This window comes from Myotis brandtii, unplaced genomic scaffold, assembly GCF_000412655.1.
Source record: "Myotis brandtii unplaced genomic scaffold, ASM41265v1 scaffold684, whole genome shotgun sequence".
In the NCBI taxonomy this organism is placed as follows: Eukaryota; Metazoa; Chordata; class Mammalia; order Chiroptera; family Vespertilionidae; genus Myotis; species Myotis brandtii.
In genome coordinates this window covers 1,273,003-1,288,612 of record NW_005370673.1, presented here as the reverse complement: position 1 = coordinate 1,288,612, position 15,610 = coordinate 1,273,003, and the positions used below count along the sequence as shown (strand labels likewise).

Genomic DNA, 15,610 nt, shown 5'->3' with positions numbered 1-15,610 from the left:
GCCATAGATATGACCACATCCTGTGTAACAAGACACCGACTTGCGCCTGGCCAATCGGCAGGGCCCACAGTCCTTTCTCCTCCCCTTACTCCAACCCCCCTATAAAACCTCTCTCCACACAGAGTTCTCTCTCTCTGCCGCTTGGCTTGCCGTTGCGTCGGTGAGTGTGGTCGGGGAGCCGAGCTAGCTTGAATAAAGACTCTTTGCTTTTGCATCGGACTCGGCTGGCTCCCTGGTGGGCTTTTGGGGATCTTGAAATCTGGGCATAACACAATCACTTCCTATAAAAAGCAGTAAACAGCAGCACCATATCATAACATTAACAGATAGCCATAAGCACTGTGCCAAACATGAACACATAAACATGAGGGCAGGGTTTGTCTGCTTGTTTCACTGTTGAATCCTCAGTGCTTAGAACAATGAGTAGCCCTGTTCTAAAACAAAAAAAAAACAAAAAAAAATAAACAAAAAACTTTGAGTTCAAGTCCCAGTGTTGGTAAGGATGAGGAGTGATGAAATCAAATACATAGCTGGTGCTGTGGTAAAATGGTGGAACCATTCTGGAGATTTGGCAGTTAAATAAAAATAAATTAAGTAAAAAAAAAAAAGAAATTCTCAGAGGGAAACTTACAGCTGTAAATCCTACATTAAAAAAGGGAAGATCTTAAATTAATAACTGTATGTTATAATCAAAATAAACAAAATAAAGAACAGAAAAACAATAGAGAAAAATCGATGAAATCAAAATTAGCTCTTTGAAAAGATGAACAAATTGACAAACTTTTAGCTACCAAACTGGATAACTCACATAAAACAGAAAGATTTCTTTTACCATAACTCACTCAAGAAGAAACAGAAACTCTGAATAGACCTATAACAGTAGTGAAATTGAATCAGTAATCAAAAACCTCTCAAAAAGGAAAAGCCCAGGACCAGATGACTTCACTGGTGAATCTACCATCTAAAAAAGAAAGAACACCAATCTTTCTTAAACTCTTCTAAAAGTTGAAGAGGTGGGAATACTTCCTAACTCAATCTATGTGGCCAGCATTATCCTGATACCAAAACCAGATAAATACAACACAAGAAAATTACAGATTAATACCCCTGATAACTATTGATGGCAAAAACTTCAATAAAATATTAGCAAAAAGAAGAAAAAATATATATTAGCAAAATGAACTCAGTAGCATATTAGAAGGAGTATACACCATGACTAGATGGGTTTTATCCCAGGAATGCAAGGTTGGTTTAACATATGAAAATCAATGTGATATACCATTCAAAATTAATGCAGACAAAGCATTTGACAAAATTAACACTCTTTCATGATAAAAGCACTCAAGAAACTAGAAATAGAATGCACTTCCTCAATATGATAAAGGCCAGATATACATATCTAAAAAACACATAACTAATATCATATTCAATGGTAAAAGATTTAAAATTAGAAACAAGACAAGGATCCTTGCTTTTGACACTTCTATTCAATATAATATTAGAAGGTCTAGCCAGAGAAATTAGGCAAGAAAAAAATAAGTAAAAGGCAACAATATTGGAAAGGAAAAGTAAAATTATCTCTATGCAGAGGTGACATGATCTTATGTGTAGATGACTCTAAAAATCCACCAAAAAAATTGTTAGAGCTAATTCATAAATTTAGAAAAGTTTCAGGGCACAAAATCAGTTGTATTTCCATGCATGAATGATGAATAATCTAAAAAATAGATTAAGAAAACAATACATTCACAATAGTATAAATAAGAATAAAATTTAGGGGTAAATATAAGGAGTTGAAAGAGTAACACATTGAAAACTAAAAAACATTGCTAAAAGAAATTAAGAAAGACACAAATAAAGCATCCCATGTTTATGGATGGAAAGACTTAGTATTTTTAATATGTTAATACTACCCAAAGTGATATACAGATTCAATGCAATCACTATTAAAGTCTCAATGGCATTTTTTCAAAAAAATAAATAAACCATCCTAAAGTACATTGCGCGCGCGCGCACACACACACACACACACACACCATTAGGATTCTCGAGGGATGGCAAATAACCAAAATAATCTTGAAAAAGAAACACAAAGTTGGAGGACTTACACTTCCTGGTTTCAAAACTTACCATAAAGCTACAGAAATCAAAATAGTATGATACTAGCAAAAGGACAGACATATAGACAAATGGAATAGAATAGAGAATACAGAATTTGCCTTTGCACATATGGTCAACTGATTTTCAGCAACGGTTCCTGGTCCATTCAATGGAGAAAGGACAGTTTTTTCAACAACTATTGCTAGGAAAACTGGATATCCACATATAAGAGAATGGATTAAAGGGATAAACATAAGAACTAAAATTATTAAACTCCTAGAAGGAATCATAGGGGAATCTTCATGACATTGGATTTGGCAATGATTTCTTGGATATGACACCAAAGACAGAGGCAACAAAAGAAAAAAACAGATAAATTGGTCTTCATAAAAATTAAAAACTTTTGTGCATCAAAAGGCACTATTGACAGAGTAAAAAAGCAACCCACACAATGACACAAAATATTTGCAAAGCATATGTCTGGTAAGGTATTAATCTCCAGAATACAGAACTCCTAAAACTCAACAACAAAAAAAGCAATGCTATTTTAAAATGGGTAAAGGACTTGCATTGTTATTTTTCCAAAGAAGATATAGAAATGGCCAATAAGCACATGAAAACATTTCAACATCACTAATCATTACAGAAATGCAAATTAAAGCTACAATGAGATACTACACCTCAAACCCATTAGGATGGCTACCATTTAAAAAAGAAGACTATAGAAACTATTGACAAAAATGAGGAGAAACTGGAACCTCTGTGTATTGTTGGTGGGAACATAAAATGGTTCAACCACCGTGAAAAACAATTTGGCAATTCCTCAAAAAATTAAAAATAGAATTACCATGTGATCTAGTGATTCCATTGCTGGGTATATACCCCAAAGAACTCAAAGCAGGGTCTCAAACATGTTCATAGCAGCATTATTCAAAATAGCTAAAAGGTAGAAGCAATCCAAGTATCCATGGATGGATCAATGAATAAACAAAATGTGGTATATACACATGGAATATTATTCAGCCTTAAAAAGGAAGGACATTCTGACACATACTACAATATAGATGAACCTTGAGAGCATTATGCAAGATAAAATAAGCCAGTTATAAAATGATAAACACTGTATGATTCCATTTATATGGGGACTGGACCTACAGTAGTCAGATTCATAAAGACAGAAGGTAGATGGTGGTTGCCAGGGGCGGGGCTCCTACAGGGAGCTATTTTCAATGGGTACAGAATTTCAGTTGTGCAAGATAAACCAATTTTGGAGAGGGATGGTGGTGATGGTTGAACAACAATATTAATGTATTTAATGCCAATGAACTAGCACTTAAAAATGATTAAGATGGCAAATGTTGTTACATGTATTTCACCACAGTCTTTAAAAATTAGGGGAAGGAATGAAGTTCTAAAACATGCTAAACACGAATGCACCTTGAAGACACGAAGTGGAGGAAGCCAGACGGAAAGGACAATGCTAAGTGACTCCACGTCCGTGAGGTGCCAGCCGTGCGCACGCATGGAAGCAGGAAGCAGAAGGGGATTTACAGGCTGGGCGGCCAGAGGCCCGGAGCAGGGCTATTTATGGTGAGCCGCTTCTGTCTGGGATAATGAAAATGGTCTAGATGTGGACAGTGTGATGGCTGTACAACATTGTGAATATTCTTTTTTTAAAAATATATTTTATTGATTTTCCACAGAAAGGAAGGGAGAGGGAGAGAGAGTTAGAAACATCGATGAGAAAGAAACATCGATCAGCTGCCTCCTGCACACCTCCCACTGTGGAGGTGCCCGCAACCAAGGTACATGCCCTTGACCGGACTCGAACCTGGGACCTTTCAGTCCGCAGGCCGACGCGCTATCCACTGAGCCAAACCGGTTAGGGCTGAATATTCTTAATGCTACTGAATCACACACTCAAAATGATTAAATTGGTAAATTTTGTTATTTAGATTTATCACAAAAAAATAAGGAAACAAACAAACAAAACCATTAGTAAGAATCTCAGCCATCTGAGCAGCAGGATTAGCAGCTGAGGGAGGGTGAGGCGGGGCCCAGGCTGAGCAGCGTGGGGCCAGCGGTGGAGTGGACGGCCTGTCCAGGTGTGGGCTCCGCAGGGCCTGGGGCCACGGTAAGGGTCTCAGCTTTGCTGCAGAATAAGGGAGAATGGACGTGAGGAGTCAGACTAACAGAGGTGTGCCTGCCAGGAGGTGCTGCCGGCGCCAGGAGAGAAGTAAGCGAGGCTCAGGCTGGGAGTGGCCCTCTGAGGGAATGGAAGGGGCGGGCCTCCGTCCTCCATGCAGCAGTGACCAAGACTGACAGCCTGGGTCAGACAGCCAGTCCCACAATGTTTAACAAACTGAAATCACTAGAGTTTAATCTCATCAGTTCAATTAGGCAAAAAAAAACCCCAACAAAACAAAACAAATAAATGGTTAATACAAAGATCACAAGGAAATTAATAACTATAGTATTTAAAATCATCGTGGAAATTGCAAATATTTTGAACTGAAGGTCAAAGAAAATGCTACTTGGGCTGCAGCTAAAATAATTAGAGGGAATTTCTCAGCCGAAAGCCTGTGCTATAAGAGAAAAAAGGCTGCAAATCAATGAACTGCACATCTCAAGAAACTTTCTAGAACAAAAATGACAACCCAAAGATAGAAGGAAAGAAATAATAAAAGGAAGAAATTCATGAAACATACAATAATGAATATCATCAGAGCCAAGAAGAGTTCCTTAAAAAGGTGAATGCCATTCATAAACCCTACAGCAGTGATGGCGAACCTTTTGAGCTCGGCGTGTCAGCATTTTGAAAAACCCTAACTTAACTCTGGTGCCATGTCACATATAGAAATTTTTTGATATTTGCAACCATAGTAAAACAAAGACTTATATTTTTGATATTTATTTTATATATTTAAATGCCATTTAACAAAGAAAAATCAACCAAAAAAATGAGTTTGCGTGTCACCTCTGACACGCGTGTCACAGGTTCGCCATCACTGCCCTACAGAAAGGGAGCGTGCACAGCTGCCTCGCTGCAGACTGGGGGAGAGGTTATGAACTTTAATGCCAATTAAATTGAAAACTTTGATAAATTTAAAGAAGTACCAACTGCTAGAAAAGCAGAGTTTAACAGAAAGAGAAACTCCACATGGTACTAAAACTATAAAAGAAATGGAATCCATTAACGAAACCTGACCCTCATGGGATGGAGGCCTGGGATAAAAAACAGCAAAGTCAATCACAGCGTGCAGGCAGGAGGCACACGGAAGTTCACTGCAGAATTTTAAACTGTCCCATGTGGTTGAAATTTTTCAAAATAAAAGGTCATAGGAGAACCTTCCCACACTCAAAAAAGAACTTCCAGCCCAGACAGTGTCCCCAGCGAACTTTGCTAAACATTTCAGAAAGAGCACATCTTGCACAAACTGCCCCGGAACACGACAAAGAGGGAGCACTCCTCCGGCAGGGCAGACACAGCCCCGACACAGGAACGCACCACGCGACAAGGTCAGCCAACAGCTCCCGGCTCCTGCCCACCTGCTACGGGATACCCGAGCCCAACAAGGGGTGCCCCCGAGGGCAGTGTGCAGGCCCCCTACATCTCTAGCCTGAGGTCACCAGACCCGGAGCAGCCCACCTAGATGTGCCCATGCCAGGCTGCAAGCTACTGCTCTGCTGAAATCTGAGGTCCCAGCCTGGCTGCCAGCCTGTCCCTTTGACCCCGCCACGCCCCACTTACAGCCCGAATCTCGCCGGAGGCCGGGGGCCAGCCAGCTGTCGCCTCCATGTCCTGCAGCTTCTGCGTCTGCTTCAGCTGGTTGAGTGACGGCTTCAGCTGCGGAGCCCCCGCCGCCTGGCTGGCCCACTGGTCCACCAGCCTGTGCAGGTCGTCCGTGAACGTGCCCTTCTTGTTGTTGCTGTTGTTCACCTGCGCCTGGGCGTGCAGGGCGGCGGGAGGGCCCGGCTCAGGGCCTGGGGCCAGGCTGCTGGTGGAGGACCCTGGGGAGGCACACACAGGCAGCGTTGGCGGCCTCGCCACCAGCAACAGGGCCAGCTGCATCACTCAATGGTCGCGCGCAGGCCAGGCAACACCTTGCTTCAGGAGATGGTCTGATTAGGAACCCACGTGCCCACTGTGGGCGTGGTGAAGCGCTTCCGCAGGCCACAGGGGCCTGGGCCGTCACCCCCTCATAACCAGCAGGGCCAGGGCCCGCTGCCGCAGCCTCAGGCAGCATCCACTCTGTGCCCGCGCTGCTCGGCCTGCCAGACCCGGGAGAGCTGGGGAAGGAAACTCCTGGCGCAGACGGGAGGCAGCCTGTTCAGGCCCTGCACGCTCAGCTCTGACATCAGGACGCCAAGGGGCTGCTCTGGGCACACAGCTGCTGCTGTGGGTGGATCGCTGGCATTCCTGTGACTTCAGTGGCTTGGTGTTTGAATTTAAGACACAGAAATTGCACCTCTCCTCGCCAGAGCATTGGGGGAGGTGCTGATAAAGGGCACAAGCCTAGAGCTTTCCACCCACAATGGGCCCGCCATCGGGAGCCACCTGAGGCTGCCACCAGCAGCTGGAGCGGGAGTCAGGCTGCGGGGCCCGGCCGAGGCTCGAAGAGCTGGGCAAAGACACGGCCCTCCCCATGGCACTAGAAGGTGTGTTTTAAATGACCCAAACAGGGTGTTTTACTTTAAAAAAATGCTGTGCCCTCCCTTTCTTCAACATATAATTTCTGGTTGGCAATTTTGAATAGGCCACTTTTTTAAAGTTCTGCATTTAAAAATAACCTAATGACCATCTCTTCAAACAAGCTATTGCAAAATGTAGTCTACTTTAGTGTCTAGCAACAAAAAGCAGACACGACAGTTATATGTTAGTAATGAGATTCTACACACAAGCTGTATCTACATGAATGTTTCAGCCAGAAAAGAAAAAAAGGAAAAAAAACAAAACAAAACAAAAACGGCGTGAGATGAGCAGCGGGCAGCCCAGGTAGGCTGGTCCCGCTCTGGCCCGCACCCTCCTCTGGCGCTATCCTTAGCGCCTCACGGAAATACTCCTCCCTGCGGTTTTGGAAAAGGAGCCAATCAGCGGTTGGTAATGTATGATGCTCCAGAGGACAGCCTGTTAGATGTGAACTGGCTGGAATGCACAGTCTCAGACCCATGGAGACGCCAAGGGGCACCGCCAGTGGCTGCCCCACCAGGCAATGGTGAGCGGTGCCCACAGAGGGCGGGCACAGTGCAGGCCCACTCCTGCCTGCCCGCCAGCCCTGTGGTTCCAGGCGGCCGGGGAAGCCAAGGGGCACTAGCCACAAGAAAGGCCATGCGATGGAGAGCGGACGAGTGAAAAACCGATAATTACGACTGCTGTGCTCTTTGCCTAGACAGAGACGCTTCAAGGCAGACCCTGCAAGGGAGAGAGAACGACACAGACCACAGGGTTAGGCCAGACAGTAGCACGGGACAAGCCACACTCTAAGCGAAGGTCATCGGTGTGCGAGGAGGAGCGGTGGCCAGCAGGCCGGAGCAGGACGGCCTCGGGCTCAGGGTGCCCCTGGCTCGGGGTGCAGCTCCGCACGCTCGCTGAGGGCGGAGGGGCAGGCCAAGCCCACGTTCAGAGAGAAGAGTGTGTATCTCTAGAAACATATTCCAAAAAGGAAAAGAAAAGAAAACCAAACCAAGAAAAGGGCAGAGCTCACCACCTGGCTCTAAGGTAGGGCTCTGGGAGCCCCTGGCCGCTGGCTCTGGAGCCGACCTGGCCCCTGGGCCATGGGGTTTTCCAAGTGCAAAAAGATACATTGCTTTACGGGCTGAGGCCAGCGCGGGCAGGAGGGAAGGCAGGGTCCTGTCCAGGGTGGGAGAGGCAGGGACGATTCTCTTCCACTGGGTCTTGTCTGGTATCTCCTACCCAGCAGGCAGGGCCAGGCCCTGCCCCAGGCTGCCGGCCCTGGGGTCCCAGAGCCTGACCTCAGTGTGGGCGGGTCCTGACAGGGCGGGAGGGACTCCGGGAGTCAGGAGCTGAGGTGGGACAGGCAGGGGGCTCGGCATCCCCAAGGTCACTCAGCAAGGCTGCGCCAGCGGAGGGTCTAGGTTCCTGCCCACGGCCCTCACAGCAGCAGGCCCTGCGCACAACCACGCCGCTCCCGGAGGCGCTGCAGCCCCCAGCACGAGCCCAGGAAGGCAAGCCACGTGCCCTGAGTGAGGGCAGGACAGCCACTGGGCTCCCATCTGCCTGTTCTTCAGTTCATCCTGCCGTCTCTAACGAGCACATAAAGCAAAGGGACAAGCAGCACCCAGACCCACCCCGGGGGGCGGAGAGCCTTGAAGGGCCTGTGCATCTGTGCTCCCCACGGGCCTCCGGGGCCGCAGGGCGCGTGGCCACCCAGAGCCTGTCTGCATGCTCCCCGTCACGTTCTTGGGGTGGGAGCCTTAGCGTCTAGACCGCAGCAGGCCCCAACCGGTGACCCAGAACATGGGATAAACACCAGCCGGGTCTCCAGCCGAACGAGTTCTGAGCGGGCCGCGGGGCCACCGGCCGGAGTTCTGGGGCAGGGCTGGCTCCCGTCCTCCGTGTGACGGCCACCACGGCCAGGTGCCTGCTCAGACTCCCAGAGGGCCCTCAATGAAAGCCCAGACAGACCTCACCGGAAACCCAGGGCCGGGGCGGCCACCAGAACACTGCTCAGGGTGCAGAGCCATGCAGGCCCCACCCCACAACCGACACAGGCCGGTGAAAGCCAGAGCACAGCGGCTCCAGGCCCTCTGCTGACCTTCAAACACAAAGCAGCCCTGTCCGGCCATGCTCTGCGCTCACGCCACTGGGCTGAGGCAGAGCAGCCACCGTGTGCTGGAGCCCACAGCCCTGCCTCTTCAGCCTCTCCCAGGGTCTGCGCCTGCCGCGCCTGCCCTGGATGCTCACCAAAGCGACCGGACCCTGCACTGCGGTGCACCTGGCTCCCACCCACAAGGCCTCGGCAGCAATGCAGGGTGCCAGGAACCACACGGGGCTGACACAGGCCCCACAAGGAAGCCAGAGGAGGCCTCGGGGGCATAAGGGTGAATAGCAGACCAGTCCCCCCCACACCCCCAGTTTCCTGTGGAGTAGGGTGTCCCCGGCAGGACTCTGTCCTCAGCCAAGGCCCTGGGAAGAGACGAGCCAGCTTCCAGGCCCCAGAACACTTGGGAATGTCCACGTGGGCAGGACAGCTGCTCTCCTGCCTGAGGGCAGCACAGAGGCCGTGCAGTCTGTCCTATGCGGCGCATGGCTGCAGGGGTGCCGAGCGGCCCGCCTTCGCCCCACATTCACCCTGGCACAGGCACAGGGGCTGCTCCTGGCATGGACAGCCAGCCGGCTGGGTGCCTGCTGGGCACCTGCCCCCACCTCCCCCGGCCTCTGGCTGGCTGCCAGGCGATGCCTCCAACTTGAGGGTGCCTGCTACTCATAAATGGGCCAGGCCCACAGACGCCCACACCTTCCTCTGCCATGTGCTCACATGCTGCCACAGGGCCGGGCCCTGCGGGGCTCCCCACCCCATGATGAGGCACGTCGCTGAGGGGTCGTGCACCCCGACAGCGGCAGGACGCACTCGGTTCTGCACAGAGAGGAAAACGGGATAGCACCAAGGTACTGCTCTGGGCGTCTACTAGTATGTACTGAGCCACCAACTTCTCAAGCTGAGAAAAGTGCCAAAACTGGTTTGTGGAGCAGAAACTGGGCAGCAGATGCGTCAGCTCTGCCCAGGGGGCTTCACCCAGCAGCCCTGTCTGGGACGCACAGGCCCAAGCACAGGGGCCGGCCCCTCAGACAGCCTGCGGGGCCAGCGCTCACCAGTTGGACCTGCGTGAGTGAAGGTGCGGGGGCCACATGTAGGCGCTCCTCCTCGGTCCCCCGGGCCCGCTCCCACACCCACCGCAGCGGGTCCTCACAGGGAGGCAGGAGGGACACACCAGGCGCAGGCGGGCCTCGGGGTCTGCACAGGGGCCACGGGTCCCAGAGACAAACTTGCTGCAGCCTGGACACCGGGCATGTGGCCGAAGGCACAGAGCACACGCCGGTCCGTGTGCAGAGCGAGTCCCGGAGGACGTGAGCCCTGCCTCTGGTCTGGGGGAGCCGAGGCAGAAGGGCCAATGAGGAGCGTGGGGCCTGCGCTGGGCCCTCTTGTCTGGGGCATGGAGCCGTGAGCGCCCCTGCCGCTCTGCTGGAGCTGGAACAGCCAGGACCCCTCCCTGACAACTGCTGACAACAGGACACCAGGACACCGTCACTTCCGCAACCCGCCCCGGCCGCCCCAAGCCGTTCACCTGGGCAGGGGGCCTGCAGGATGAGCAGCAGCTGGACGGCAGCAGGGTCTGCCCTGCTCAGGGCCGCCCACCTGAGCTGCTGAGGCTGTGCCCACCTTGCTCTCGGCCCAGGCCTCCCAGCGCCTGGCACTGCCCACAGCTCCGCGGGGCCACCACCCATTAGCCACCTCTCTCATCTCTGAGTCCCAGGGGACCTGGGGCCTCTGTGCTTCAGAACTTTACACAGAGTTGACTTTCCCAGAGACCTGTCTCCTGTTCCTTTCAGGAGGGGGAACCGAGACCATTCTCTGCTTTCCCTCCGGCCTAGGCCAGGCCCGCAACCCTGACTCCAGCTCCGCTCCGCCTCCCCGTGGCCAACCTCTCAGCCCTCCCAGACCCATGTCCCGCCCCTGTCGTGTGCCCCTGGGAGCTCCAGGAGCCGAGGGCCGGGTGGGTACCAGGACCGAAGGGAGGGGTCCTGGCTGTTCCAGCCCCAGCAGAGCGGCAGGGGCGCTCACGGCTCCATGCCCCGTGCAGGCTGCACACTGCTCACCGCAGCCTCAGAGCCAGCGGGCCACTTCACGGCCTGAGAGCCGGCTGGGCTGTGCAAACAGCAGAGTCATCGCCTTCCCAGCACCCGAGGGAGCAGGCCAACCAGGCAGTGGGTGCCACCTGAAACCCACCACCGGCCAGGCGGGTCTGCACCAAGCTGTGCCTCACACATTCCTTTCCTCCGGGCCAGGGCGGAAGCAAAGCCTAATCTCCTTGTCCCTGCTAGGCCTCAAATTTTTCTTTTATGTTGGAACAATAAGTAATAGTGAAAAAAGAGAAAACCCTAAAAGAGAAAAGCAGAACCAGGTGGCTCTGCAGGGAAAGTGGTGATGGCCTGAGGCCGGTGCTGCTCACAGCTGGCTTTCCTCCAGGCCCCAGGGAAGCCCCTGCTGGCAGGCACTTCCCACAGAAATGCCCGGGAACCCAGGTGTGCTCACACCACAGCTCCCAGGCAGCCACGCACAAGGCAGAGGAGTGACAGAGAGCTGGCCCCCCTCTGACCAGCAGCCTGAGCCCCCCAAGCTGAACCTGCATCTGTCCTGAGCAAGGAGCGCCCGGGCGGTCCCGGGGCCCTTCTCCCTGGTCCCCGCCTGCGACCCGCCTGCTGCCTGGGAGGAGCCGTGCCCTCTGGGGGGGGATGGGTGCCTCCTGTGGGCGTGGCCTCAGGTCCCAGCAAGCACAATGTATCTTTATTGTACAAGCAAAAGACCACACGCCCCAAACCAGCATGTCCAATCTAATTGGCAAAAAGCTTAATTTTTCTGTTAAAAACAAAAATCTAAAAGCCCACAGCTTTTGATTCACTTGCCAATCCATCTGAGGAATAAGAAACAATTTGGGAGAGCCCTGAGCAGGTGCCCATTCCTGGGCACACGTCCTGGCCGCAGGAGGGCACCAGGGTGTGGGCGGCTGGGACTGAGTGCTGTCACGGGGCTTGTGGGCCGCACAGCCGGCTGCCTCGCTGGCCCTGAGGCGAGGGGGAGTCACCAGGTGCAGTGCAGGCGCTAGAGACCCCAGAGGGGCTGGGGGCCAGCTCTCCCGGGGCTGGGAGGTTCTGGGGCGAGCAGAGGGGAGGGGCTGGGTGTCCCAGCTGGCGTGCGCGCTCAGCATGTCTGCATGCAGGGGGGTGGGGGTTACTGGATGTTGTGACACGGGCCTTGTACGGTGACCTGCCAGCACTGTCTCGCTCACATGCATGTCTTCAAAGTCCAGACACGTGTGAAGCACGTCATGCATGCATGGAGAGAAGGCCGGGCTGTCTTGTTGTTGCTGGAACTGGGGACAGTGGACGTGTGTATTTGTCGCAATCGCAACAGAAGTAAAAGTACGTCCAACGTTAAAAAAATACAAAGTGACAAGAGAAGTGCAGAGCGGCCTGGGGGCGGGGCGGGTCTGCGTGGGCTCAGGCGGCCGCTGCACGTGCGCCGGTGCCGGCAGGAGCCGCGAGCATGCACCGTGCTTTCTGGGGCCAGGCGGGTGGGTGTGGACGAGGCTCTGTTCGATATTAAATAAACGAGGTCAATGGTGTAGGGGAGGCTCCTATAAAGCATATGGAAGGTGATGGAGACAGGGAGAGGGGAGGGAGAACCAAGGGCCGGGAGGTGATAAAATACAAAAGAACAAATACAGACAGATGGACACAGACACGGGTCCACTGAGGAATCGAGCGCGAGGTTTGCTACTAGACTTATGGGTCACTCTCTCAGACGTTGGGTGGTAAACCGTCCAGCCTGCAAGTGAATATAGAGGGAAGAGAACAGAGAGACAGGCATCAAGTACAGTCTCGGGCTGCCGCCTGCACCACCAGCCACTCAGCCTCGTCACTTAGCATCCGCGGCTGCACCTAGCCCAGCCCCGAGGACCACAGCCACCGACCACAGAATGGAAAGGAGGAAGCGCTGGAGCGGAAGAGAGGCGGACCCAGGAGCGCGTGCGGGGCAGGGCAGGGACCGGAGGGGCTGTGGTCCCCACGCCTCTGCACAGAGATGGCGTGGGAGAAGCGCCTCATCGCACAGCTGCTGTGTCCACGGCCATTCCACCTCAAGGCCCAACTCCCAGCTCCAGAGCTGCGCCCTGGCCCCCAGCGGCCCTTCTGGACCCACGTGTGGCAGGGAACGGGGCAGGGCAGAGCGGGCGGCGCCTGCACCCGGCACAGACCACACAGCAGACACCACGTCTGACCTCAGTGGTCCCTCCCCAGGCTGCTCTAGCCAAGCATGCCTCCCTCGGAGCCACTTAAAGCCTGTGAGGCGTGGCCACCCACTCTTTTCATTCAAAGGCTGCCTCTAGGATCGCGTCTTTCAGAAGCTGTCGGCAGCCTTGGCCACAGCGCACATCCCCTCTACACCACACGGCCTGCGCGGCTAGCACATGCTCAGAGGCGGGCAAGCTGGGAATCACCTGGGCCGTGCGCTCCGCCCCCGTCACTGGCTAAGCCGGAGCAGATGTCTGCAGACAAGGAGGCCCGCACGGAGCAAGGCTGCTGGGTCTGCACTGCCTTCCCACAGGAGTCTGCCGCTGCGGCGGGCCCTGCCCCGGCCCTGGCGGGGTCCTGGGCAAGAGGGGTGCGGCTGCAGTCTGACAAGTGACCTGAGTGGGGAGAAGGGGACAGGCACGATGAGGTGCCGAGGGCAGCGGCCAGCACGGTGCGCAGCTGTCCTCTCTGCTTGTTGCTGGGTGACCTTGGGGAAGCTGAGTCCCTGCAGGCAATGGGCACGGGGCTGGTGAGCCATGTGGGCGTGGTGGGAGGATTAAAGAAATGACCAGTCTCCACTGGTCGACAGCACCGATCGGGCTTGCCTCACGCCAACACATGGGAAGGACATGGCAGCTCCGGAGGCCCTGGCCGCTCGGGCCAGCGAGCCTCCCCTCACTCCGTCGGCTCTCGGGCGGGCATGGGGCCTGAAGCTCTGCACCTGTGCCCCACACCCTGCAGGTGCCATTCAACGCCAAGAGGGAGGGCCTGTGGCCAGCTTCCCACCTGGCGTGACCGAGCGTTTCAACTCACTGGGTCTCCACCCCAGGGTGCAAGGGCTCAGGGACCGCGGACAACCTCAGTGCTGAGGGTTGTGGGCAAGGGCTGGAGCCCCACCACCCTTCCCCCCCCAAGGCAGCTGCTCAGCCCCCACTGTCAGCAGGTGACATATGTCTAAGAAACGGGCCAGGAAACAGCCCCGTCCTGGCAGCACCCTGCAGGGCGGAGCCCACGGGGAAGAGCAGCCCCTGCTCTGGAGAGCCTGAGCCCCCGACCCCCCCTTCCTCGCTGCAACTCCCGGGCTGGGTCCTTTCCTCTGGCCACAGCACAGGGGCCCAGCCCGCCACAGCCCCATGGCCTGCTCGCATGAGGGGTAAAGAAGCGCCCCTCCAGGTCTGGGTGCCTGCCTCCACCTGCCCAGCCCCCAGCCCAGCCCCCAGCAGGGCACAGGGCCGACCTGTGCTGGAGGCCACGACCTTGAGCTGCTGCACCAGTGGAGTCAGCAGCCTCCCAGCCTTCAGCTTGCTCCTGCTGGCCTTCCTCCGGCGGCCGGCAGGGGGGGCCGTGTGCAAGAGCCCCAGGTTAGGGGGCAGCGTCCTGCCCAGGCGGCGGTACAGGGCTTCGATCTCTCGCTTCTGCTGGCTCTGCAGCTCTGAGATCTCCCGCAGGTGCCTGCAGTGGGGAGCAGAGGAGGGCTGGGTGGGCCTCCCGGGCTCCGGGCGGAGAGGAGTGAGGGGCAGGCCCCTGCAGGACACCTGGGAAGTGCGGCTGCTCAAAGGAGCCGGCATTTATTCCAACGTCTTCTCAACCACGTGGGACTCAAGGGGCCCTGACCAGCCTGCAGAGACGCGGTTCCCTCCAGGCTTGGAACACGGCTGGGTTGTTTGTTTTGGTTTTTCTGGTGTGGGGGGAGGCTGGGGTATGGACACCTTCACACATTTATGCTCACAATATAAACCCTGTACATAATCACAGTGATTAACCAGCACTCAGAACTGGGAGGTGCCTCGTTTACAAGCTGTTTTCTCCTCCCTGCAGGGAGCTAGCACCAGGGTATCTCAGAGGGCCCGGCAGGGGTGAGTGGAAACATGTGGCCAGCCAGGGATCTGAGGCCCTGGCTGCAGCCCCTCCCTGCCAGGGGCTCCCAGCTCGGGCACCACCCCCAAGGGGCAGAGCGGACCTGGCAGGCGGCACAGGTGGGAAGCCTCTGCTAAGACGGTGGCAGCACTGGCTGTGGGCAGCCTCGCCCACCTCCTTGGTGTGTGGCGGGGAAATAGGTGTTCTCACGGTTAGGTAGAAGGAAAAAAGTTCTAATTTCTCCTATTATGTCTTCAGCGCCTGCCAGATTTGTTTTAGAAAAATGATTCTCTAAACAGAAAAGTGCTATTGCATCAGATTAGATTCACAGAGTGTGAAGTTTCCAGGGGGAAGCTGGCTGGAGTGGGGGAGAGATGCCTGGTCAGCTGGGAGCGCCTGATTCAGGACTTGGGGGAGACCCGCACGCTCCCCAAGTCCTGCCCAAAGTGGGCCTCTCAGATTATGGGGTTCTGGGGCCCTAAGAATTGCCAGTGCAGGTGGGGAGGCAGGCACTGTATCCCCACAGGGTGCCCAGGGGGCTGACACAAGGCACCAGGGGAGGGAGCTCAAGTATCGGGTGCCCAGGGCTGGGATGAGGGGGTGGGTAAGGGAGGGGCTGGC

The 15,610-nt window shown here is 54.2% G+C and overlaps 1 protein-coding gene across 1 annotated transcript in view; it reads right to left on the bottom strand.

The window, feature by feature from the left end:
- WNK2 (WNK lysine deficient protein kinase 2) overlaps positions 1-15,610 on the bottom strand; it is a 166,775-nt gene that overhangs the window by 17,819 nt on the left and 133,346 nt on the right. The window contains exons 29-33 of the mRNA XM_014529505.1: positions 14,370-14,584; positions 13,339-13,527; positions 12,570-12,668; positions 7,469-7,513; positions 5,852-6,111 (exon numbers count right to left, since the gene is read on the bottom strand). Coding sequence (XP_014384991.1) covers positions 5,852-6,111; positions 7,469-7,513; positions 12,570-12,668; positions 13,339-13,527; positions 14,370-14,584 — 808 coding nt within the window. The remainder of the gene's footprint in view (positions 1-5,851; positions 6,112-7,468; positions 7,514-12,569; positions 12,669-13,338; positions 13,528-14,369; positions 14,585-15,610) is intronic.